Below are 27,625 nucleotides of genomic sequence, written 5' to 3'. Positions count from 1 at the left end.
ATATTTTTATCTATAATGACTTCTTAATTAATTTATATCATTGAATATCTTCTATAAAATTGACTATGTATAAGTGTATTTTTTAAAGTTCATTTAAACCTAAACAGTTTAATAAAAAATATAAAAAAGGAATAATAAATAATTCTTAAAAATTTCAAGGATAATTGAAAAACCCGAACAAATCATATTGTCTAGTAAATAACTATTTTATATATATGTTTTTATTTTTGAATTTGAATATGCGTTCTTAAACTCGTAATCGCGTTCTCGCAACTATAGTAGTATAGGCGTACTGCGAATTAATCCGCGTGCAACTTCAGGCTTATGCAGCCTGTGAGATCTTCCATAGTGAAGTTATACGTAAGCAACATACATACGTATATGCACCGTAAACCGTGCTAACTTTATTAGAAGGCACATCGCAAATTTCAGCTGGCGCGCGAACTGATCTGGACCTATCTCTGGGTCTGTGTAGTGCAAAAAAAAATGTGTCGTTGCTCGCCGCGCAAGTGGCATCCGGATTCAGTGTATTCAACGTGGTCGACGATCACTTGTCATCAGGGAAAACTTCGAGAGGACGAAGTCGACAAGATTTGAGGCTGTTGATCAAAAACGTATCTGATACGTATACACAACGATCGTGACAGCATACGTAGACGAGGTTACATGGCGAGTTATTCACGAGGGCGATCCTCTCGACAATCCGAGTGAGTGATACAATTATTCTTTTGATAGAATAAATCTTGTTCTAATAGAATGATTCAATTTGACATACCTTCTTTATCATCCATTCTTGATTTTAGATTTTTCCATTTTTATAAATTAATTTAAAATATTTAATAAATTCCTTTCTTGAGCTTGATTATTAATTGTCACTATATAATTTTGTTATTGTATAAGGTTTGATATATGGATGGTTGATTTTTTCGGATATTACATGGAAATCAATTATTTGATCGAGACTATTACAATTCATTTATATTATACAATCATTACATTATACAATACATTTATGATGATAGAAAATTGCGTCAATCGATGTTTACAATCATTGGTGCACCTCCGTGTCATATCAGCAATCGTTTTCGATCGATGCTTCTGCTGATTGATTATCGGAAATTATGATTCATATAATCGATAAGATTGCAATCGTTTGTGCTATATGATCGGAATATTGATAGATATTAAATCGATAAACACGTAAATATGTACTCAAAACAAAATTTATATAATTTTTGTTTGTTTGTTATATATTTAATTTTTTATTTGTTGGATAATTTTTTTCAAATTATTTTATACGAAATATTATTTTTAATTTGTTATGTTAATTAGAATAATTTTTTTCTTATAGTAATTGATTTGTTATATCGATTAATTTTAATCGATTTTTTTATTAATATTTAATTTTTATTAAATTTTATTAAATTTAATTTTCATTAATATTAAGTACATTAAGTTATATTATAATTATTTCAATTGATTATATTAATATTTTGCTATTGAGATTAATCGAATCTTTTTTTAACATCTATTGAAATCATATTTTGTTTTTAATTTAATTATATTAAATATGGAATTTAAATATACGAAATATTTTATAGAGCAGTTTTAAAATATTGATCAAATAATTTAATATAAAAAAAAGTAATTTAATATAAAAAATGAGTAATATTTCGAAATATTTCCGATAACATTCTTTAACCAATATTGATTTCCAAACCTGTTACACAATAAGCGGTCTCTGATATTGATTTGATTGTATTGCACGTGTTTTCCCGTGACAATCGAGAAAATAATGAGCAAATATATTTCTAATTATCGTTGTAATAATTTAATAATATATATTTAAATATATCTAATAAAACATATTTTGGTAAGAAAAAAAATACAAAAAATTATAAAAAAATTTAATGAACATTAAAAAAATATAATGAACAATAAAAAATATAATAAATATATAATTAAAAAATAATATATACATAAGATGAAATAAATATTTGAAAAATATTATTTTCTTTTCTTACCATTATAAATTGTATAAAATTAATTAAATTTGTTTTTTAAATATTTAAATAATTAAATGCATCTTTTAATAATTCAAATTTTAGAATGTTACATTATCTTCCTCTTTTCTTTTTTTTTTATTTATAAAAAAAACTTTCTCTATAGTGACACAATGGACGATGATGTTGATGACAAAGATGACTCGAAGCGGTAAGCATTCAATTATCAAAAATCAAAATATTAAATTAAATGTGAAATATCTTTTCTCTTTTTTTTTCAGGAAATCGCGTAATCTGAGTGAAAAGAAACGAAGAGATCAATTTAACATGCTCGTAAATGAGCTTGGAAGTATGGTCAGCTCAAATACAAGAAAAATGGATAAATCGACGGTGCTAAAGTCGACAATATTATTTTTAAAAAATCATAATGGTATATTATTTTTATTTTACTGAAATTTTTAGTGTGAACTATAAGTGAAAGAGATTATATTCAATATTAGTCTGATTGATCAGGATTATACCTAATTAATATCTAATATTAAATTTTTATAGATATTAATATTATTAATATCTATATCTAATATTAAAAAAAAGATTTCTAAAAAAAAGTTTCAGTTTCAATTTTGAAAGTTTGTTTTTCTTATAATTTATAATGTTATTTATATTATTTGTATATTATGTTATTATAATTATATTATTTTTTTGATTTATTATTAATTCTGAAGTTTAAAATGATACAGAGATAGCTGTTAGATCAAGAGTGCATGAAATTCAAGAAGATTGGAAGCCATCTTTTCTATCAAACGAAGAATTTACACATTTAATATTAGAAGTATGTTTATCACATTAATTAATTATTAAATTAATTATATTATTAAATTCGATTATTATATGCAAAGTTGCATTCAATTTAAAATGTTATGTTTGTTGACTATAAGCTTGAGATTGTATTTTTAATTATTGTAGTTTAGAAAAATTACAAATAACATCATTATAACAATTAATAATATATTGTATGTGATAAATAACAATTTATCAATTGATTGATTTGAGCATTAATTTTTTCAAAGTGACCATTAATAAATATTATAATAATGAAATAAATAGAAATTCATGCTTTGAGTGATCAAAATGATTTCAAGCTTAAATAAAAATTTCTAAAATTACTAGCATTGATCAATATGGAACGAATCTCGATGTTATGTTGATTCAAGGTTTTTTTATTATTAAAAACATGAATAACATTTCTTGAATGTAGGCTTTGGACGGTTTTATAATGGTATTTTCTTCAAGCGGACGCATTTATTATGTATCTGAAAGCGTCACATCTCTTCTCGGATATCTTCCAAACGAATTGGAAAATACCACCGTTTACGATATTACGTATCAAGAAGACCAATCTCCTCTTTACAATGTACTATTAAATCCTGCCATCACGAAAGATCGACGGAACATCAGAGAAGGTAAATCTTTGAAAAAGAAATAGAAAATTAATTATATTATAAATATTACTTATATTTATATTTACAGAGGACAAAATATCTTTTTCGTGTCACATTAAAAGAGGAGGACAAAATATTGAAGAAAACCCAATATACGAGCTTGTGCAATTTGTCGGATATTTTCGTATGTAATTGACAATTGTTTATACAATTTTTCTATTAATATTGATATTATTATCTAATATTTAATTATAGGTTCTGATGTCGATACAGAAGTGGATAATCTGCTTCCTAATACAAAATTCGGAAATACTACTGGAAAAGATACAAAGTAATTTCTTTATATTAGATAATAAAATATATATACTATTGTTCATAAATCATTAAATACTAATTAATATTAAAAATATATCATATAAATTGTGATATAAGATAAAAGAAAATAATTCATCTTTTTTTCTATCACAATTTTTAGAACTTAGTCTCTATTTATAAAGAAATAAGTATTACTAATTATATTTAAAAATTTAATAATAAGTTTATTTTAATAATCATTATTTTTAATATTATTAACGATTTATCAATAAAACTTATGTTATTAATCGAATCGCGTTACAATAAATTCATTTGTGTCTTCTTAGATTGGTTTTCGTGGGTACAGGACGCCTCCAGACGCCTCAATTGATCCGCGAATTATCCGTGATGGACAATATGAAATCGGAATTCACCTCACGTCATAGTCTCGAATGGAAATTCTTGTTTCTGGATCATCGAGCACCACCCATTATCGGTTATCTACCATTCGAGGTATTGGGTACTTCTGGATACGATTATTATCACGTAGACGATTTAGACAAAGTGGTTACATGTCATGAATCATGTATGTATTAATGGAAAAGTAAAAAAATGTACCGATACACCGAAATAACAAAAAATTTATTTATAGTAATGCAAAAGGGTGAAGGAACTTCCTGTTACTACAGATTCCTTACGAAGGGACAACAATGGATATGGTTGCAAACTAGATTCTATATTACATATAATCAGTGGAACTCGAAGCCTGAATTTATCGTGTGCACGCATTATGTCGTCAGTTATATCGATGTAATCAAAGAATTACGCAAAGAATCACAGAGTTTTAACAAAGAACAAACTCAAGATGTTATGATGTCAGTAAAGCAAGAACAGGTAAATCTATAAATAAAAAATTAAATATACAAATTACAAGCAAGCATCAGTTATTAATTGCATATCATCGAATTTTGTGTAATATTCATTAATTCAAATGCATTAATGTTCAGGTAACGACATCATGTCCAATCCCTCCGACACAGTGGCCAACAAAATCGTCCAAAACATCGAAATCGATACCATCGAACACTCGACCAAGACATCATGTCGAAAGCTCTGACAGTTCGTCAATATCAGCCTCTATGCAAAGTTCACCTCATTCGCAAATAACGCATATTTCACGTTCAAAAGGTACATCTGCAAACAGTTCTGTTACATCGAAGACTCAAATGCTTCAAATAGACACTAGGCATCAGCAGCAACAACAACAACAGCAATCTCAACAATCTTTATTGGAAGTGGATCATAGTTGTATTAATTTCATGGAACATTCACAATATGCAGGAGTTAATTTGCAATCCGTCAACACAGATTTTGAGACTCCTTCCGTGCCGATTATATCTACATTACCAACGCAAGAGGTAATAACATATTTTATGATATTTTTAAAATAGATTTTTTTTCTACAAATGTTTTTAATTTTTTATTTTTTATTAGAGTATATAATTGAATCTTAGAAATAACACGTTACATTTTTCTCTTTTGTTTCAAGAGTACGTGTAATTTCAGATGTTACATCAGCAAAATATCGTAATGACACCAGCGCAGAATCAAATTCAAGATGAACTGCAACGAAAACATGAAGAACTGCAACAATTAATAATGCATCAGCAAGAAGAACTGAGAAAAGTATCGGAACAGTTACTTAAATATGGAATTTTATCACTCAATGTGAGTTTAGCTAATTTATTCATAAATTTTTTTCAATAATAATATAAACTTAACAAATCTCAATTAATAATTTCATAATTCTATTATAAAAACCTAATTCTATACTCATCCTAATTTATTAATTACTTTGATAATTTTATTACAAAAATTTATCAGATCTACTATCCAATTCACAATACAACAATGTTTCTTATATTATACTGCATTGTATCATAAAGATACAATCCATTTGATAAATCAATTTTCAGACAGGAATGCCATACAATGCCACCAATACATGTCAACAAATGAACAGATGCAATACGACCAACTCGAACGTTCAATTACCAACATCAAGTAGTGTGCATGGAGTGAACGTTCTTCCTCTTCCCATCACCGTTCCAATGCCTATAGTGCCTATAGAATTCTTTTCGCATTCGTTAGCAGTGAGTCCAGTGCCAACAATGTCTGGTTCAGCTCAAGGTAACGTAGACACGATGATTCAACCTCAACAACAGTCACATCAACAACTGCAGCATCTGCAGCAACAATCCCAACAACAAGGACCAACTCAACAGAATGGCAACCAGCCTGATCTCGTGCCTTTCCAGATGTGTCCGCATCAAACGGATATGTTGTACAACGAGATGGAATCAGCCTCGAATCAACAACAGAGATCATCGCAGAATTAAATAAATTGAATATGTATTCGTGTTGAAATTTATTTATTATGGAAGTTGGAAGAAATATTCGATAGGAAAAATAGGTGGGGACCTATTATTGGTCCTATATGTATTCGTGTTGAAATTTATTTATTATGGAAGTTGGAAGAAATATTCGATAGGAAAAATAGGTGGGGAATCAAGGGACCTAAATATTTAATAATCGTTGTCGAAACGATGTAATTTTGTAATTTCGCTTGTAATTGCAATGGACACGAAGGATTTCATATTTTTATACAAGTGAGTTGTACAAAAAATATTCCGTCTAGGGAGCAGTGTTATAGTTAGAATACGAATTGGACGGATTTTGTAAATCTCTCTTCTTTTTTATTTGATATAAAAAGATTAAAACTTTTAAAATTTATTTTTCAAATTTATGTTATTTTTTTTTCTTTTTCCTTCCATTGTAAATGAAACATGGATTTTTCATCGAGATTTGATAATTGAATTAAAAATTTTCATTACAATATATCAAATTTATACGAGTTTTAAACTTTTATCATTAAAAATTTCGTTAAATAATTAATTTTTAAGTATATTAAAAAAATATAAATTAATTGCTAATTTAATGATATAATATTATAAGTATGATTTAAAAAATATCATTTATATTTGAGAAAAGAAAAAATTCAATTATTTAAAAATTCAATATTATTTTATATATGATTTTTATATACCATAATATAAAAATTTTCTCTGTGTTGTGTTTTCATAACACATCCGTCCAGTTTATACTGAAAATATCATAATAACGAATCACTACTTCCGTTATTTATTTATAATCAATACTTTTATTTTACTATTTTTCGATCGATATTGATATTTATACCTTGCAAAGGGCCATTTTATGTCTCCTATATCGTATATACATATGTATAAAAATTTTGTATAAAGTCTGTCCACTCATCGTTTGAATTTGAAATTGACGTGAAAAAAAGACGATAGCTGTTTAATATGATTTATAAAAGTACAAAACATATTTATAATTGATTAGTTTAATAGAAAAAGTGCTTATATCGCAATATAAATAAATTTATAATAATTTATACATTTTAAGTTCTGGAAGAAAAATTCAAAAAATTCAAAAAATTTGAAATATTAAAAAAATTCATAATGAATAACATGAATCCAAGAATACAAACAATTAATTAATTAATAGAAGATAATCAATATAATATTTAATAAAGTGTTTTAAATGTTAGTTTATTTGATAATGTTATAAAAATTCAGAAATTAATGCAAATGTGATATATATCTTTTTTTCCCTTTTTTTTCCTCCAATTATTTGGAATCTTGATTGAATGCATTTTATATTCTAAATATATGTCTCAGATGATCAAGGATCAACAAAGGAAGTTATACAGATGATAAATTAATTTCAAATGAATAAATTATTTTTTTATTTGCATTTATTTAAATTTTAGAATCTCAATCAAGTTAAAATAAATAAGTGCCAAAAATCAAAGAAATCTAGAAATAACAACAACGAATACAACGAATAACAACACATTCCCTAAAAATACATTATTGAAATAAATTATGTTATAATTTTAAAAATTATTACTCTTTAAAATTATTTATCATCAGTGTAACTTCCATTATCAGAATTATTTTTGTTAATCCCAGCATTTTTATGGAGAATAAAAATTTTTCAAAAACAGGGTATATTTACATACGTATATATATGTATGTATAGTTAATGAAATGAAAAGTAATATATTTTGTTGTAAATGTATCATGAATATTTGTATGTGTCTATAGAGGAATGATGTGTATTATATCCGTGAATGTCGCATCAAAGTCAATATATTTTATGATCGTTGTTAAATGGATATACATTAAAGTAGAATGAAAATTATATGCTTATTTTCTAATAGTGAAAAAAACTTGTTGGTAATCTTCCAAATTTCATATATATAGTTTAAAATTAATTTTTGAAATAATTAAGGATTTTGAAGTTTTAATTTTTTTTTCAATTATTTTATTATATTTTATCAATTATAATATTTTTTCTTAGTTTTAGATTATAAATTAAAAAAATTTTTATTCACTATTAGAAATGAATAGCAAAAAAAAACTTTATTTTATTCTATCTTATTATACTTATACATAATACAACAATATACATATAGTATATTGAGGAGTTCATATACATTTCCATTAACTGGACATGTCATAATGAATGTGTCTGGCTATGACTATTACATATTAAGACAATAACTTTTCCTGCAAAAATGATTGTATATGATAATATAAAAATTTAATATAAAAATATATACTTATCTAATATGCAAATAAAAATTCCTAAAATCTTGAAATTATTACTTATTCTTATTCATTTTGTAATTTTTTTTTATATTAAATATTTCATTAAATATAAGTATTTCTTATATAATTTTAAAAGAGAAATGAAATAATGTTAGTACAAAATATGAATTTTCTAAAAATCAAACTAAAATTTTTATATTATATTATTTTTCATTTTTATCGTTTATTTGTAAGGAAATCTTTATTTTATCGAATTTCGTATATTTTTATAATTTTCTCCATTTTTATTTCCACTTTAATTTACTATAAAATTAAATTTATGATTTATTTCGAAAAATATTCCTAAATATCAAGATATCTATATTATTGATTGAGAATAAATAGATATTAAATTTTATCAATCGGTTAAATCAATTGTTTATTGATCAATTTTTTTATTAATCTTAAGAATCAATCAATTAAATCACAAAAATAATATAGAAATTAATCATGAAAACTAATTTATTACTTATTATTTAAAATATAAAAATATTTTTTTTTCATTGTTTCTTCTAAAAAATTATTAAGTACTTATTATCATTAAACTTTTAACTCAACTTCTTCTAAGTTATGTTATAATAATATCCTACATAATACATTAATATACTGTATTATACTGTATTAATATACTGAATAATGGATAAAATAAAAAAAATCATATAAAAATTATCGTTTAAATTTTCTCAAAGCGTCCATCAAAATTTGTACTTCTTGATTCACGTTGTACACGAGGCTCTCGATTTGATTTTTGCTGTCGATTATATTAATGCTTTGAGTATACGAGTCATATCTCACCGCAAATGATTTTGGTATAGTCTCGGTGAATTTTCTGGAATCAAAAATAAAAATTGTAAATCAAAAGAAAAATATTATTTTTTATTTGATAAGTTTGAATAAAAAAAAAAATGTTGTTTAACAACTTGTAATAAAATTCAAAAAAACAAGTTATAATTCTCTAAAACAGACCAATCTTTATAAAAAATAAATCTCAACCAATGCTTCAATTGATTATATAACAATATTCTAAGAAGAAAAAAAATAGACAAACATTTTCTGAAAAAAAAAACTAAAATTATAAATAAAAAAAATTTTTAATTTGTTTAATATTTTGTATGAAGGATGGATAAAATATTGTTTTATCATTATTAACATAATTATCGATTCAATTGAAATATTATATTTTAACATAATATTTATATTTGTGATAAAATGTATTCGAAATACGTAGAATAATTACGTAAAAATTATATATTGAGTTATTGAGAAATAAGCAATTGCATCTTATTTTAATATATTTTAAAACTGATTAAAATTTTTATTATAATTTGATCGATTATACACAATTTAAAATACATCATAATTTTTTATAGTATCAAAAAAATTGATACATCTGATAAAATAAAAATAAAAATTTAAATTTTTTTTAAATGATGTTGCAAACTTCTTTCGTTATCAAAATGTAAATGATAATAAATTAACATTTAACTCTTACTTAACTCTTATTTAACACTTGAACATTTATTAATTATTTATTTATATGATTTATCATAATTCTTATCTATTTATGTTACGTTATAATATAAATTATAAATCCTATGTAACTTCCTATTTTGGAATAATTAAAATTATTTACGATTAGAATAATATAATAATCTGACAAATTGCAATTACGTGCAAAATTTAATAATAGTAACATCGTTTTATCGTATCATCTAACATTTAACACAAACACTCATAGACGATAAAAATAATCATCATAGCTGAAAAATAAGATCGTTCTAATTCTATGTATATCTTCTGTACTCACATCATTTTTTGTTTAGCGTCTTCGAAATTTTCAGCGACGAAATAGACAGGTTGATATTCGGTTATTGGATATTTTTGCAAAGCTGTGTTCGCCGGTTCGAACGGTCGTAATTCTGGTTTACCGCTCAAACAATACTCGAGTTCGCCAAAAGACGAAAGTAATCCAGCACCGTATGCTTTCAATTCGCCATTTTGCCGACATAGACCGTATTCAACCGTAAACCAGAAGCACTGAAATAAATTTTTTCCTCATTCCTATGATGTGCTATTGTAAAGTACAAAATATTGAGAAAAATTAAATATAGAAGTGTAATCAAAATTTGACGAAGACAAGTACATAACTAACTTTGAAAAATATTTAAATATAAAAATAATCCCCTGAATCCCAATCAATAGTTTGACAAATAAAAATGTAATTAATAAATAGGACGCAATTAAAAAGAGAAAGTATCGATTAATATACAAAATTTATCCTATTTCAAAATGAGTTAATCATGTCATTATTACCGTGGCTAATTTCTCGATGTATTCATCAGGAGCACCGAGAGAAGCCAATCCAACCACTTGACAAAATTGTGCGAACGATGGATCGGCAAAGAGAGGCACGTGACCTAATACTTCGTGGCATATATCTGGTTCAGGTGTGTATAATGGCTTGCTGCTGTGCCTAATGTATTGCGTGGAATGAAATACTCGAAAAGCCAGACCGGCAAGAAAATCTCGCGAAGAAAGGAGACCAGCAACTGGCCTGAGAGTAAAACCGGTACAGTCTAAGCAAAAATATAAGAATATCATAAAATAAAGATAATATAGTATAATATATAGTAAAATGCTAGAAATTATTATTTTTCATTTTATGAAATAATTAATACCTTTCAAAAAGTTTGATATGTCTTCTAATTGGGGAATATTGTCCTCTCTATAGCCACAATTCTCAATCAGAAGAGGGAACACGTGATTATGCTCTTTGCAGGCATACTTGGGATAAAGCTTTGTTAAGTTTCTAAACACCGTACCCCATGTCTCGACCTCTTCTTTCGTGTATTCTACTCTTGGTATTGGTTGGCCACTAATAATATAATAATATTCGTAATCTTTGTTTGTGAGTGTTCGTTAACGTTTCTTGAGATAAAAATATATATATATTTTTAATAATTCTTCATTACGAGAATTTTGAATATTGAATAATCTTCAAAAAACGAAACTTACTGTTTGTAATTGTAAGCAATGTCGGCGAAGTATTTACGCCGTTGTCGATAAACCGGATCGGTGAATCCAGGATGATCGCTGTCCAACTCCGCTCCATAGGAGAGAATTTGATTCGCAAATTTGTCCAAATCCCTTATTCTTCGTGGAAACCATGGTACAGTTCCCATATTGTCGTTATAATTTCTATAGATACGAGCAGCAAAAAGTTGTAAAATTCATAATAATAAGATATTTTCTATTTCCGCGTTTCACGTATCTAATCATAATTCCGTATAAAAATACCTGGAAATGATCGAGAAGTAACTGCATTGTTCTCGAAGCTTCTCGATCACCGATCCAAGGTCTCCATCTGGCGCGCACTCTACCATAAACTCGTACACGTTGGGCTGGCGAAGGGAACTTCTGGATTCGATATGCAATAAATTAACTTCATATTCCTGCAAATGTGATGGCCAGTTAAGATTATTGCGAAAGGAGTCGAGCGATCGAAACTTTGAAACGTGACATTATCGCCTTTATTAAATAATTTTAATTTTCAGTGGCATTGATTATTTTCGTCTCATTCGAAGAACGAAATATGATTATCTTAATTTTTATGCGTTCTATTTTATTTTGACCATCTGTTCATTTTTTAAATAAAATGAAAAATTAGTTTTAAAATTCCTCCGTTTTAAAATTTTGTAACCGAAGAAAAAAATCTCATCTGTTTATAACGGTTTTGTACGTAAGTATTTGATGTACTTACTGTAAAAAGTTTGAGATATCTGGCTAATGCTCCAACTGAATCCTCTTCTTTAGGTGAGAATATCAGGCAAGTACTTTTTGCAGAATCCCTGCCTTCCTTGATGTAATTTCCTCCATGCACTAGTTTAGGCTTTTGAAAATAGTCATATAATATTAATAAAATATTTTTGTATTATTTTATTATAACGTTATTACTTCAATTAAGCTAATTCAATTATCTCCAATTTTGTGAGATAATTATATAGTTTATTTTAAAAAATACAAAATAATGAAATTTTATAGATATTTTGTATATTTCTCTTTATCTGTAATCATCATTAATTTCGAATATAATTTCGAAAGAATTTTTCGTAAACAAATTTTATTAAATCTTATTAATCAATAAAAAAAAACAATTATATATTTATCTCTAAAGTTTTGAATAAATGAAATGAAAAAAGATTGATATCAAATTGATCATTAAAAATAATTTATTGTAACTTTATCTTCGTGATATAACTAAGATCTTCCTCGTATTACGTAACATCAAAAATTAGTATTATATAATATATAAAATATAATAAAATATAAAAGAAAAAGAGAATCAAAATATTTTTTAAAAATTGTTTAATCGGTTAAAAATTAAATATAAAATTATATATAATTTTTATTTAATTTTATTAAAAATAGAAATTTCTATTTAAATTTTATAATTAAATACATTTATAATATATTACGAAAATATGTATAAATAATAAAAATTTTCTTTTCTCGTTTAATTAAAAATATCTAATAATTTCTGTTTTACGTAGTTTTATCATTATTAATATAAAAATTTAATAAATTACATCGCATTCAATTTTCAAAAATCGGACTCTATAAATCTGCATCACAAAAAATATATACACACCTTCTGAACTAGTAATAAAATAGTGTATTATATTTCAAAAATAATAAAAAATTAACAATTATTATATTGGATATATGAATAATAACAAAAAAAAAAAAATGAAAAAAATAGAAAAACTATGGAAAAAAATCGACAAAACTCTTTATCCTTACTTCGCACATTATGATCAAAGTGATTATGATATCGAATATCACAAAAATGAAATTCTTCCTTCACGAAACACTTTATTCGTTTGTCCGAAGATAACTTTAGAGAAACTATGCTTCGTTAATGTTACCCGTCTACTATATATGTCCATGGACTCCCCCTCTCTCCCTCATTACTTTCCTTCACTATTCTACATATTCTACATATCCGACATTTTATGGGAGAATTAATGGAATATGTGATCATCCTCCAAATTATCAATTTCAACTTACAAACGCATTGAATCATTTGGGAAAATAATATCGATACGTTATCGATAAAATTTTCCCAAGATAAAAATGGAAATCACGGGGAAAAAATCACGAGATATTTCAGAATTACGCGTAATTTTTCGCTTGTTTTGCGTCATAATAATATTTGAAGATGTCAAGATCAATTTCATTGATTGAAACGAACTCTTCGAACTCGCGCAGTGAATGTGAAGAGATATGCGTGATTGATACGGATTATAAAAAGATACAATATGCTTTCTCTTATTGTGCCAATTGACGAGTGATATGGGATAAAGGAAATTATTGAGATACAAGTGAAAGTATATAAATATATATAATATGTGCAATAAGTTGAAACAAAAAAAATCAGAAGGAAAATTTTTAATATTTATTATTGTTTTTAATATTTTGAAAAAAATTTTCCAAAATTAATGCGTAAGAGATAGTTTCTTTTGTCAAATTAATTTTTAAATTTTCGATCAAAAGTTTATTTAACAGTTTTTTCCATTTGAAAATTAATATTAAATAAGATGATTCAGTTGTTGGAATTTCGTAATCGCTTCTAATAATCGAACAAGATCAAGATTAACTTGATTTGATCTTGTTTTTCGATTTTTCAAGGTAGACTGCTTTGTAACACGACTAGGACCACGTGATTATTAACTACTAGTATCTTAGCATTTCTGTATTTTTTCTTAATTATTTACTATTTCTTTTTTTCAAATATTCAAATTATTTTATTTTTTATTTTATTTTATATTTTATTTTATTTTACGTGATGAAAAATATACTTTGTTAATTTTTAATGTAACGTTTATTCTTAACAAACTTGATAATGAATTTATAAGAAGCTCATTAAGAATATCGTTAAACGAAACTATTATGAAACTAATACAATATCTTTATCGGAAATAAGAAATAATTGAAAAATTTAATTTGCATTGAGATTGTGCATTTTCTAAAGACGTATAGATAAGTTAATTTATTAATTGCATAAATCTTCAAAAAAAATCTCATATTATTCAACAATAAATTTTTTAAAAATCTTCTTATCAATATGCGCGAATCCAATTATATATATATATATGTATTAGGGAAATAATTATATAATTATATAATTAAGAAAATAATTATATAATTAAAATATAATTATAATTAAAATAGAATAATTAAAAACAGAAATTAAATGATAGAAAATAATTGTATAATTAAATGATTATATAATATTATATAATATATTATATATTATGTAATATATATGCGTTGCAAATTATGTTATTATATATGATTATTGATTTTTATAAATTCATTAATATTTTTATAGAATTTAACTACCAATATATATACGACTCTTACGTATTATAATTATAATTTTTATTATGTATTTAGATTATATTTTACATATTATATTATATTATTTATTTATTATATTTTATATTTTATATAATTTTTCCTTTATTTCTTTGCTGTTGAACTCTTTGTTTAATAACTCCATAACTGACTTAAAATTTTTTAATTTTATTTCTTCATTATATTTCTATCAATATTATTATTCTAGAATTTTTCTTTTATAATTATAACATAAAAAATAATAACACAGTAATGTAAATTAAGCTTCTAAATATTGAAGTTTAAATATAAATATATATCAATAGTTCCTCTGTATTATTCTAGATTACGTTCGTATAACGTATGTGTAATAAGACGAAACAAATCATAATAAAAAATATATCCAATCATAATAAAAAATATATTTCTTTTATAATAAAAAATAAATAACATAACTTTATATAACTATATACAACTTATATAACTCTATAGTTTGTCATTATTTAATTAATTTTCCAAACAAATGATAAATAAATAAATTCTTTTCCTTACCTTATCAGGAAGTGAAGAAAATTCTTCATCCGAAATGATCGATTGATAGTTCGATGTAGTAGATTTCGCATACATTTCGACGAAAATTAAATTGTGTTTTTTAGATTTTTAAAATCGAATCGTGGTGATCACGATTTTCACAATGCAAATGTCCTGGTGCAACTGGTTCTTGTTGCGATATGCTTAACAGTTTTAATAAGATGCCGCCACAAATGTTCTCAATTGCGAGAATTAAATACTTTAAAGCCAGTATAACAAAAATGTGTATGACTATTTCATAAAACGATATCGAAACGTACAATATTTTTTTTTTTTTTTAACTTATTGTCAATAACGTGAATTTGATCGTTTATATTTATTATTAACTACAATATTTGATTTAAAACTATTACTATTTGTGTAAAAACAAAGATTTTAGATTTTTCATTTTTTTAGATTGAAAGTGAGACTGCACAGATATTGTTGAAAATTTTTCCAACGATACAAAATCAAATAAATGTCAATTATAAGAATTCCTCGTTATTAAGCCTATTTATGAAATTACAAACGATAATATTTATTTACATTCTCATTATATGTATAAAGTTGATTTGAATTTTGTTCGAATTCTCAAACTATGAAAGTTTTTGCTATTTTGTAATTCGAAATTCTCGAAATTAGAAAATAAGTTGCATAAGAAAAAATCTGAAATCAAAATTTGTTCAAATTTTGATTCTTAATAAAAAGAATAAAACATTTCATGCTTCGAGAATTTCGAGAATTTTGATATCTCACAAAATTTCTAAAAAAAATATACTTCAACCGATTATATATCATTTTAAAATGCATCAAACAATAAAAATCGTCAACAACTTTTTCCATCAATTCAAATATCGATTACATCTAATCAAATCGCAATTTCTTAGCAACAAAACGATCAAACACGATCTCAATATTTTATTCCAATACAACAAACTTTGTGTCATTTAAAAAGTTGACAATTTTTAACCTGCAAAATTAATTAATCATATCATCACGAGTCTTAAAATACGCGTTTATAAATCAATTTAATTTACCCGAGAAAATCGTTAATCGATTATCATCGTAAAGTACAAAGAAAAAAAAAATAAAATCTTGAAAGAACGAAGTGAAAAGCAGAAAATTGTCCATAAAGTTTTTTCAACTGCTTTTAACTTCGTCTCATTTCTCAATTCGTAATAAAATTAATAACATGTAATCAAATCAGTGTAATCGAGCAAATATTTACCAAATATAAACGAGAATGAACATTCGAATAATTTTTGATCGGGCATCGTAAAAGGCCGCCCTATTATCAATGTTTGACCCTCGAGTCGCTTCTTTGCGATAGGTTAACATTGCTGCAATATAATACGAAGATGCTTGTATCGGTACCGCAATAAAGTGGCGATAATTCATGAATGATCTTTGCACCAAGAAGAGAAAGAAACTCGTGGAACGTGGTTAGTGGAAAATTGTGTCCAAGCTGAGTAGCATGGGAGAAACTTATTTTTCGAGGATAATATTGAATTGGGGCGAATAAATTGAGAGGATTGAAATATTCGAGGGAAATAAATAAATAAAAGAGGATTAGAACGTATATTCGATAGGATTTCTGGAGATGTAGCGATGCCTTACTATTCGGTAAGTGGCATTTTTATCGATCAATATTTTTCTCTTTGATTTTCTGAAAATATAAATATAAAATAAAGTAATAATAATAATAAAAAAAAATAATTATCATTATTGCTTTATTAATTTCGTACTTTTTATTTTCTTCTTAAATTTTATCAAATCTTCTTTTTTCTGATTAAAATTTATTTTTATTATTCTATTTCTCATTGCTATGAAAATTAATGTCTTTTATCATCTTAAAGCGATTTAACGCCAAATATTACTATATCTCTAAGAGTGTTATCTTTCATTCTTCTTAGAAGATGTGATATTAAAAAAATTATCTTCCAAATTCGTATCTTTTATCTTAACGAGACTCGATGTTAAATTATATAATAAAATATCGCTAAAATTCTAAGAAAATTGTTTCACGTTTTATTGAGAAGATTTAATATTATCAAAATAATTGTAAATTGTTCTCCATTGAGATTAATATCCTTCATCTTTTTGAATCATAAAATTATAACTATTTTCTTTCTAGGCACGAATACGACAGAACCGTGGTCGATCTTTCATGGATTGTCCTATCTTAAAAACAAATCGATTTGCGACTCGTGTCGTTGCACCATTGACAAACGCTACAGAAAGATTCTACGAAAGTAATAACGTGCAAGATTCACGGTCACCTTACGGGTGGAAGAAACGGGTAGGAATAAAACGAAGATGGCCCTCGACTTTTTCGCTGGATGTCTTGGAGGTAGATAATTCACATTGGTTTAACGTTTCATAAAAGATAAGATAATTATATACATCACGTATATTATATTGAAGACTGCAACAAAGTTCATAATTTTTTAATATTATCGACAGATATCGAGACGTGGAATTCAAGTAGAAAGAAAGATGCCATTTTGAAAATTAAACTCAATCTATTTTTTCTTCGATTTCTTTTATTGCATCCGCCTATCATAATATTGTTAAAAGATGGGATATTAAAAGATTTATTTTCTTCTCTAAAAAATGAAAAAAATTTATACTTATTCGCGTCTATTGTCTACATTTTCTCCAATCAATAACAATGTGTTATCGCGAAGAAAGTGACCATAATTGATTGACAACTTTCTACTTGGATTGAATATTATCTGAGTAGAGAGAAATAATTGCCTTGTTTCCGTGAAACTTTTATCAATAGATAACGCCGATGATTTATAAAACACACGAATCAAAATGGAATATATCTATTTTTAAATTTTCTTTCTTCTATAATTGATGCAATGCAAAAATATTTGTTGTTTATCTTTGTGAAATATGTAAAATCTTCGTATATAGACAATATAATATTCGGATAATTTTTTCAGGATGCGCTGGTACTTTGGTGGGATATCCTTTCGACACCATCAAAGTTCACTTGCAAACGCAAGACCATCGGAATCCGAAATACAAAGGCAATTGGGATTGCTTGCGAAAGATACTCAAGCATGAATCGGTATTTGATAAATAAAAATCAAGGAAATTAATAATCAGATGCATGTTAACGATTTGAAATGAAGCAAAAGTTGTTGATTACAAACGTAGTTAATGATTGTTTAAGATTGTAATTGATATTAGTATAGTATATTTAATTATCAAATGAAAGGAGAAGAGGAAGTACAGAAATATAGAAGAATTCCTTCTTTCTTCCAACATATTTTTTCACAGTTTGAATTAGTAATTCGAAAAAATATTTTATTCATAAATGCAGAGCCTAATCATCATTTTTCTATATTACAAAATTTATCTTTTTTTTTTTTATTAAAAATCATATTCAATCAAAAATCTCATTAATTTCAAATCATCGTTTCAAATTATTATTTCTCTTCTATCGCAATAAATATCACAGTCACAAATACTACATTCACAGTTCTAAACCAAAACTCTCATTAATTTCAAAAATATTTCTCTACCATCGCTAAATACCAATTAAAATCAAATCTCAATTAATACGTTTAATTGTCTCAGATAGCAGGTCTCTATCGGGGCATGTCATCCCCAATAATCGGCGTGTCATTGATAAACGCCGTGATCTTCGGCGTGTACGGTGAAACCCAGAGACACATACCGGACCCAAACTCTCTGACATCCTGTTTTATCTCCGGTGCCATAGCTGGCTTCGCTCAAAGCCCCATCTGCAGTCTCATCGAGTTAGCGAAAACTCGCATGCAGCTTAGTTCTTCGACTGGTCGACCTTTCAAAGGACCGATGCAATTTTACTTGCACACGTACAGACACGAAAGATTGCGAGGTCTATTCAAGGGACTTGGTTGCACATTTATGAGAGAAATTCCAAGCTTTGGTCTATATTTTCTCACATACGAAGCTCTAATGAGAAATCTCGATAACAAACCTGTTCCGACAATTTATATCCTGTTGGCTGGAGGATTAGCCGGCACCTGTTCTTGGGTCACAACTTATCCAATTGACGTGATCAAGTCACGAATACAAGCTAACGGAAATCTTTATGCAGGAATGTACGACTGCCTAAGACAATCCGTGAGGAAGGAAGGTTACACGTTCTTGTACAAAGGTATCAGCTCGACGGTGTTACGTGCGTTTCCTATGAATGCTGTCACATTTACTGTGGTCAATTGGACGTTCAAATTGTTTGGCGAAGATGAGAAGAAGAAGTCGAAAACGACAGAGTCTATTGGTGAGATTTCAGAACCGTGCGAAATACTTTTGGAAAAATGGAACAGTTTCCTAACGAGCGCATCCCGAAGTATGGTTATTCATAGGTTACCGTATTCCACGTTGTCGTTGACATCGATGAACGAATCGAAGCTTGAGTGGGGTGTATACAACAACAGGCGAATGAAAGATGGTGGTAAGAGCGGGGAACGGGGGGATAGAGGTAATAAAGAGCGGGAAATTGAGAAACCGAAGATGTCCAGAGAAAGATATCCGGAGAAGTGTGACGAGAAGAGAAGTTAAAAGTTTAAAGTTATACTCGTCTCGATATATCTTCCATATGTTGATCTATATGCTTATCTTATATGTAATCGAGTTATCGAAGAAAGCTTGGTAAAACAGGGTTTCAATGGCTCTTGTGTGAGGAATTTTGAAATTTTTGTATTTCTCGAAAAATGGTTCTTTCAAAAAGAAAGAAAAGAGAAGGAAAACGGAATTGTAGTGATAGTACATTGTTAGTTTTTAAGGGATCGAACAGTGATGTGTAATTGGATTGAAAGTGACTTGATATAAGATTTATATAGTGTTTTATTACAGGAGATTATGACGGTTCCATGGTTATCATCTTTTCTATTAATGTTACTTGCTGAAACTATTTATGGACTCTACTGGATCGAAATGTTATATAAGAATTTAATTTTAATATATCTTTTTAATATATTTATATAATATTTTTATAATATATTTAACTTTTATATTTTTATCGTCAAATAAGTATTGACGAATATAAGATTTGTAGAATTTTGTAGAAGATTGATAATCTGTGAATTATTATTACACTGTAGATGAATAAAATTTAGTTATTATATATTATATAACGAGTTTTATTCAATTTATTTCGAAATTGTCTTACAATCAAATAACTCAGAGGCTCTAATATAATAATTTATCAGCTAATGGTAACTTGCGAATTATAGGTTATAGAACATTTTTTTATAATTTTTATATTATAATTTTTAGAATTTTACTGTTGTACAAGAAATTTTATCAATAATAATAACTTGTTATCTTATCGTACGATTGCTCATGACAAACATATAATCATTTAAATGATTATTAATTACAAATTACTTTCTTCATATTTATATATCTCAATATATATTTTCAGAATATCCCTAATTAAATAATCAACGTATGATTAAAATTTCTATTACCCACTTTTGTTTAAATTTAATTTCTAATAATCATAAAATTATTCTCTTTCATCCTTGCTTAACAATATAATGTTCGATCGATTGTATAAAAGCCAATTCACAATTCCAACCCTCGTCACAATAAAAACTGTCATGAATCTTGCTATCGAAGTGCTCATTTGTCAGAAGACAGTCCTAGACTGAACGGCGGACATGTAAGACCTATGTCACAGCCAGAGGCGACATTTACTCTCTTTTAAAATCACACAAAATAGTTTGTATCTGACTGCCACCCATCTACTCCTCTCCACTCCGCATCGTTTTCCTTCTTTTTAAATCTCCATCGTACAATTTCCGGTCTTCAAGTCCGTCCGTCCACGTGTCATAATCATTTTTGACACATACGAAATTGAAACGCGTATAAGTATCAATCAAACCACCTTCCCCCACATCGATCGTGCGTATCATACTCGACTCATCGTGTGGTATCAATAATATTCGGGGTACGTAGTATCGTCAAGATAAAAATTTCGTAAAAATTACGGCGTCCAATTGATCAAAAGCATTGACAAGCGCGGGAAACTCTAACCTCTTGGACGATTTGAAAATTAACGAAGTCGCAAGTATTCTTTGTTCCACAGGTATGATTGTGATTTATTAATTAATCAGGATTAAATATTACAAAAAATATTCGATAATATCAACAATGAAAACGATGAAAAAATAACTTTTAAAAAATAAAGAATTAACTATTTTGTTAGATAATTTCTATATTACATGTTAGTGATAATAATTAGTTAGTAATTACTAACTACTTACATAAAAATGATGAAATTAAAAAATAGTATTTTGTGTTTTTTTCTTATTACGATTATTTTCTTTATATTTTTTTTTATAAGTTATAAAATTAATACAATTTAATTCAATTCTCAAAAATGATCGCCATTCTTATAAAGTTATATTATTTGAAATAATTCGATGGAATTTATTATAATATTATAATATTGAATGGAATAATGACAACTAAACGATGGAAACTGTTAATTGTTAAAATAAAAGATGTGTTTAGAAAATTTTCAAGCATCATATAAACGGAATCGAGCAACGTGTATCTCCACCTTTGTCATCGCGGATCCTCGACAAGATTCGTACCCGAATTTGGAGAAAATTTGATATGGATGTAGACTCAAACGAAAACAGCAGGGATATCGATCTATGCGAAACGAACACTCAACGATTGATTGCCGAAAGTGGTGGCCGATGTATGAGCACACAAGCTATGCAATCGCTTTATGATTTCCGACAGAACAATCTTCTTTGCGACGCTGTCTTGAGACTCGAGGATGGAGGCGTATTTCCGATTCACCGGGCCATTTTATCAGCTTGCAGTCCATATTTTAGGTCTTGTCTAGTATGAGTTCAAGTTATCTATGCTTTAACATTTTCTCTTTATGAAAACTTTTATTAAAACTCTTTATTATAAATACTTAAACAAAAGTCTGAAAATGTGAAAAATATAAAATTATAAAATATAAAATATAAAATATAAAAATATAAAAAAATATAAAATTTATATATATTTTTTTTTTACTTACTTTATATTTTATGTCCTTTTATCTTTTATATCTTTATATTCTTTAAAATATTTTATATCCTTAAAAATCTGAAATAAAATTTCATCTTTAATAGATTTTAAAGATTAATAATTGAAAATTTGTATACTGAATATTTATGTATTTATATAATATGTATTTGTATACTGAATAACTGAAAAATTTATTTGCTTCTTTTTTCTGTTTTTTTGTTATTCTTCAATTATAAAAGATTAAACAAATTTTAGTTTCAATTAAAAATATAATTAGCGAGCAATAATATGATTGCATTTTTATGCCACATTCTTCCTCCAATAATTCTATTATCTTTGTTATTATTATTTTTTACAACTCGAATATTAATCGTTTATAGAACTCTATTTACAACTACATTACATTCGCGCGAAAAAACGGATGTTCTCTTGCCCGGTGTCAGCAGCAACATGATGAATCTGCTCCTCGAATACGCTTACTTGAGATCGATCAATGTGAACAATGAAAACGTGTGCCAGTTGCTGGTCACTGCCGATTACTTGAATATTCTAGGTGTTCTCGATTTCTGCTGCGAATATTTGAAACAGAATCTGGCGCCTGAAAATTGTATCAGTATCATGAGATTCGCCCGGGAACACTTTTGCAAGGGATTGGAGAATAGCGCGTATCGCTATGTCATGAGACATTTTGTGCAGGTTATTATTCTTTCTCGACATTTACTTTTTAATATCTTTAAATAACACTTATATTACTTTTTTGAAATTAGATTAGATCGCACATGTCCATTTGCACTTCTTTATAAAAATATTAAATACATAAACGATAATATATAGAATTTATCTAATTGATATTCTCTTTATTACTAAAAATAACACAATTCCCTGTAAATTTTCTCGTAAGAAAAATATATGACGTCACAATATCCCCACTGCTAGATTAAGCAAAGACACATCACGTGACACGATGCGACATATTGGTTTAGTAGAAACCTCGTCACGTGACATAAAATAGTAACGAAAATAATATAATATAATTCTATTCATATTATTGTCATAATTCGACGAAGATGAATTAAATGATTAACTTTTGTGATAGCCATGGTATCTTCTATACTATCTATATAAAAGAATTATCAACATGAAATTATACATTCAAATAACTCGAAATCAAATAACTTCTTTTCCGTTATAATAAAAAATAGTAAAAATAATTACAATACAAAATACATTGATATAATTAATACAGGTAGCTCAACGGAGCGAGGAAATTCTCGACTTGCCGATCGAAGAGTTGACGACTTTAATCGGAGCCGACGAGCTGAACGTGAAAAGCGAGGATACTGTTTGGGACCTGGTGTTGAAATGGATTGATTACGATTCTCAATCGCGGAAGGATTATATCGTAGATCTGATGAAAAATATTAGGCTCGGCTTGTTGGACACGCAGTTTTTTCTTGAGAATGTGAAGGATCATCCGTATGTTACCGGGAACGAAGCATGCCGACCGATCATAATCGAAACCCTGAAATTCTTGTACGATTTGGAAATTATCACGCAAAAAGACGGAGAGGTACCGACGCCGAAAATAGCACGTCCGAGGGTACCCCATGAAATACTGTTCGCTATAGGTGGATGGAGTGGCAGAAGTCCTACAAATTTCATAGAAACCTACGACACCAGGGCGGATCGATGGGTCAAGGTGAGTGTTAAATGGAATGATATTAGAATGATATAGATTGTAATTTATCTGTTAGTTTTTTTTTTTTTTAAGTAATTTTAAAAGTAACTGTTTGGAATTAGAGTCTCATTTCTCGTTAATTTTGATACCTTTAAAATCTTGATACTGAACAATTATTTATCTTATAAATATTTGGTCTAACCTTATTTTAATCTTATATTTTAAATCTAATCTAATTAAATCTAATTAATCATTTAACTTAAATCTATTTAATCTACTTAAACTTAAACCAAATATAATCCTAATATATATTTTTGCGTATATTTCGAAAATTAATAATGATTTTAATAATATAACCTTGAAATCGATCAATCTAATCTCTATTCTGAATAATTATCATTTGTTTAAATAAATGTTATTGCGTTTCATTGAAAGTTTCATAACAAAGTTATTAATGTTATTAATCGAGAAAATCTATACATTAATATAAATAATTGAAAATCAAAGGTGGAAGAAGTAGATCCGATCGGACCTCGCGCGTATCACGGAACTGCGGTGGTCGGTTTTAACATTTACGTGATCGGTGGCTTCGACGGTGCTGATTATTTTAATAGTTGTCGTTGCTTCAACGCTGTTACTAAAGTGTGGAGAGAAGTTGCTCCAATGAACGCCAGAAGGTTAAAAAAAATATAGATAATGCCTATCTCTTATTTCTTTTTATTTAAATATCCATCTTCTCATTTAAATTTTTATAAACATTAAAATTGAATAATAAATTTTCTTGCAATTTATTAATACTCTATAAAACATTAAATGTTTTCAAAATGTTTATTTTCAAAATTCAAAGTTATTAATAGAACGTTTCGGTATCGATTTCTACACGATAAATATTTTTCTGATTATTTGAAATTGTAGGTGTTATGTTAGCGTTGCTGTACTCAACGATTTGATTTATGCAATGGGAGGATACGACGGATATTATCGGCAAAACACCGCAGAACGTTATAACTATAAGACGAACCAATGGTCTTTGATTGCACCCATGAATTGTCAAAGATCTGATGCCAGTGCGACTACTTTAAATGGTAATTCTGATAAAATATATTTTGTTACATTATGAATTATATATATGAATTTTCTTTTATTCAATTCTTGCTTAATGTTTTGCAGAAATTATAATTATTTTTTTATAACATAGATAAAATTTATATCACGGGTGGATTCAATGGACATGAATGTTTAAATTCAGCAGAGGTGTACGATCCAGAAACTAATCAATGGACTATTATAGCTCCAATGAGATCGCGTAGAAGTGGAGTATCCTGTATAGCTTATCACAATCATGTATACGTTATTGGTAATTATTCAAAAATTAAATATTATTTAACTAATATATTTTGAAATCAAAAATCTTATAATTATTTTGCATAATCTCATTCTGTAAAAAAATTTGTATCTTATGAAGGAGGCTTCAATGGTATATCAAGAATGTGTAGTGGTGAAAAATACAACCCTGCAACGGATGTTTGGACACCGATCCCGGATATGTACAATTCACGCAGCAATTTCGCAATCGAGGTGATCGACGACATGATTTTTGCCATTGGTGGATTCAACGGTGTTACCACGATATATCACGTCGAGTGTTACGATGAGAAAACGAACGAATGGTAAAATTTTTAAATTCTCTTAATTTTATTTTTTTTTTTTTATATTTTCACAAACGAAATAATATAAACGAATAAATTTTTTTTATATATCATATATCATATAAATTTTTACTAACAAATAAAATTTTTATTTTTCATAATAATATTTGAGTTATTAAATTATTTTATATAAATTTATAATATAAGACTAAAAAAAAAAAAGAATTAAAACTCCAAAACTCTGCTATGTCTCAAAAATTAATTTTACAACAATTATTTTTTATATACATCATCTGAAAAATCAAGAATAAATTTCTTTTTATTACTAGAAAATTATGTAATTTTGATTTTTTCATTCTACATACATATATCCAAATCTATTCAATTTCATGCTTTTTACAGGTACGAAGCAACGGATATGAACGTGTATCGTTCCGCGCTGTCAGCCTGCGTAATCATGGGTTTGCCAAATGTAAACGATTACATTCATAAGCATCGTGAACGTCTTATGGAGGAAAAGCGGCAGAAACTGTTAGCACTGGAAGTACACCGCAGTCAACATCAACCTCAACAAGATCAAATGCAGCAAAATAGTGAAAATTCGCAATTAAGCAACGAACTGCCTATACCACCACCACCTCAGATGCCTCAGAATATGAATACTAATAATGAGAATCGACAAAATTGAAAAAAATATTTTGAAAATATTATGTCGAGACTATCGGTTTTAGAGTCAGACGGACGGACGGTAATTAGGAGCAATAGAATGATGAATGTTCAAAGATATTAATTGCCCTACGGTTATGTTGAAAGAAAATAGCGAAAAAAGTTAATGGCAAGTATATTTTCATGTGTCTTATATTTTAGATTCATTAATGAATGCTTAAGGTGTAACAGTAACTCAACAAGTGATAGTAAGATTATCTCTAAATTTATAAAATTTATAATATTTTTTGAAAACAATGATAAAGAATAAGTAAAAGTAAAAGTTAAAAGTATAATTCTAAATTATTTGTAAATTCTATTTTATAATAGATTTATAAAATTAGGAAGTAAAAAATAAAAAATTTTTTCGTTATTAATTCATAAATATTTTTTTTTTATTGTTAAAAATATTTTTCTTTCAATATAACCGTAGTTTATTTTCAAGTTTCGAATCATAAAATAAATCGTCAGAGATAAAAAAATGTAATGACGATAAAGAGATTAATGCAGAGTTAAATATCCTGTTGTCAACAATTATAATGAGAGATGATTTTTGAAACGAAATTTGAGAATCATATTGGAATAAGAATGTGATTTGTTGAAACAGGATAATATTTTCGGATTCGTGTTTACCGGAATTTTATTAATCGGAACACGTTTTATTTTTATACAAGACATGTTTCTATTGGCTGTTTTTGTGATACAATTTTGTACGAAGTTTATTGGAAGATTTTATACATATAAATGAATTTTGAGAGTCGATTGTAATAAAGAAGAGAATGAAAGAATGATTTTTGACATAAACATGTTATTGACACTAATGTTGACAAAAACTGCTGAAATGGAACTTTACAATGATCAATAAAAAAAGTATTGGTAAATTACATAGTTTTGGTTTTCTGTCAATATAATATCTAATTACATATAAATGTGAATAACTTCAATACGTTTAAATAATATGACCATCAAAACGAAATTAATTTATGATCTCGATAAAATAATATAGACAAAGAGAGCAAATAGTAAGAGAAGGACAAAAATAGAGTAAAAATTTCGAAATCAGCGCCATCTTTAGTGTGCCGCAAATGAAACAATATAAACAAGGACAACAAATAAT

General features: G+C 26.9%; 4 protein-coding genes and 1 long non-coding RNA gene across 13 annotated transcripts; 3 read left to right on the top strand and 2 right to left on the bottom strand.

Moving 5' to 3' along the window:
- The first annotated feature begins 301 nt into the window (after positions 1-301).
- On the top strand, positions 302-6,541 carry Clk (circadian locomoter output cycles kaput protein Clock). 2 transcript variants are annotated; one of them, XM_086913509.1, is made up of 12 exons: positions 302-707; positions 2,170-2,214; positions 2,285-2,433; positions 2,744-2,835; positions 3,262-3,466; positions 3,534-3,629; positions 3,701-3,776; positions 4,087-4,325; positions 4,392-4,633; positions 4,747-5,157; positions 5,306-5,467; positions 5,720-6,541. In XM_086913509.1, the coding sequence occupies exons 1-12, from the start codon at positions 667-669 to the stop codon at positions 5,756-5,758; spliced, it is 1,797 nt and encodes a 598-aa protein (XP_086769635.1). In that variant the 5' UTR covers positions 302-666; the 3' UTR covers positions 5,759-6,541. The 2 variants fall into 2 exon arrangements, with proteins under 2 accessions (XP_086769635.1, XP_003690586.2); XM_003690538.4 differs by having other exon boundaries at positions 5,716-6,541.
- Positions 6,542-8,228: 1,687 nt separating this feature from the next.
- Positions 8,229-15,593, bottom strand: Hn (phenylalanine hydroxylase). Of its 2 annotated transcripts, none has more exons than XM_003690539.4 (8): positions 15,424-15,593; positions 12,236-12,364; positions 11,773-11,927; positions 11,491-11,673; positions 11,154-11,350; positions 10,789-11,051; positions 10,283-10,512; positions 8,229-9,304 (listed from the first exon to the last, which is right to left on the bottom strand). In XM_003690539.4, exons 1-8 carry the CDS (start codon positions 15,496-15,498, stop codon positions 9,142-9,144), a joined length of 1,395 nt encoding a protein of 464 aa, XP_003690587.1. In that variant the 5' UTR covers positions 15,499-15,593; the 3' UTR covers positions 8,229-9,141. The 2 variants fall into 2 exon arrangements, with proteins under 2 accessions (XP_003690587.1, XP_012350294.1); XM_012494840.3 differs by lacking the exon at positions 15,424-15,593 and adding an exon at positions 13,276-13,416.
- A 748-nt stretch (positions 15,594-16,341) lies between these two features.
- Positions 16,342-20,571, top strand: LOC100871293 (mitochondrial basic amino acids transporter). 7 transcript variants are annotated; one of them, XR_015293749.1, is made up of 6 exons: positions 16,362-17,064; positions 17,576-17,791; positions 18,393-18,520; positions 19,033-19,720; positions 19,806-20,212; positions 20,296-20,571. XR_015293749.1 is itself a non-coding variant. In XM_086913498.1 (5 exons), exons 3-5 carry the CDS (start codon positions 18,664-18,666, stop codon positions 19,829-19,831), a joined length of 792 nt encoding a protein of 263 aa, XP_086769624.1. In that variant the 5' UTR covers positions 16,342-17,064; positions 17,576-17,791; positions 18,393-18,663; the 3' UTR covers positions 19,832-20,571. The 7 variants fall into 7 exon arrangements, 5 of the variants coding, with proteins under 5 accessions (XP_086769624.1, XP_086769622.1, XP_086769623.1 ...); XM_086913498.1 differs by having other exon boundaries at positions 16,342-17,064; positions 18,393-18,741; positions 19,806-20,571; XR_015293748.1 differs by having other exon boundaries at positions 16,355-17,064; positions 19,033-20,212.
- Positions 20,572-21,082: 511 nt separating this feature from the next.
- On the top strand, positions 21,083-27,392 carry klhl10 (kelch-like protein 10). Its single transcript, XM_031920405.2, has 9 exons — positions 21,083-21,532; positions 21,961-22,292; positions 22,857-23,172; positions 23,723-24,175; positions 24,662-24,831; positions 25,070-25,239; positions 25,353-25,511; positions 25,620-25,824; positions 26,206-27,392. The coding sequence occupies exons 2-9, from the start codon at positions 22,066-22,068 to the stop codon at positions 26,489-26,491; spliced, it is 1,986 nt and encodes a 661-aa protein (XP_031776265.1). The 5' UTR covers positions 21,083-21,532; positions 21,961-22,065; the 3' UTR covers positions 26,492-27,392.
- On the bottom strand, positions 22,253-23,338 carry LOC116415521 (uncharacterized). Its single transcript, XR_004226143.2, has 4 exons — positions 23,198-23,338; positions 22,880-23,074; positions 22,487-22,554; positions 22,253-22,390 (listed from the first exon to the last, which is right to left on the bottom strand). It is a non-coding gene; the product is annotated as an uncharacterized LOC116415521 (long non-coding RNA).
- Positions 27,393-27,625: the final 233 nt, after the last annotated feature.

Source organism: Apis florea, unplaced genomic scaffold (genome assembly GCF_048593485.1).
Source record: "Apis florea isolate Af1SG1 unplaced genomic scaffold, ASM4859348v1 contig_3496_pilon, whole genome shotgun sequence".
Taxonomy (NCBI): domain Eukaryota; kingdom Metazoa; phylum Arthropoda; class Insecta; order Hymenoptera; family Apidae; genus Apis; species Apis florea.
This window is presented reverse-complemented; position numbering and strand designations above follow the sequence as displayed.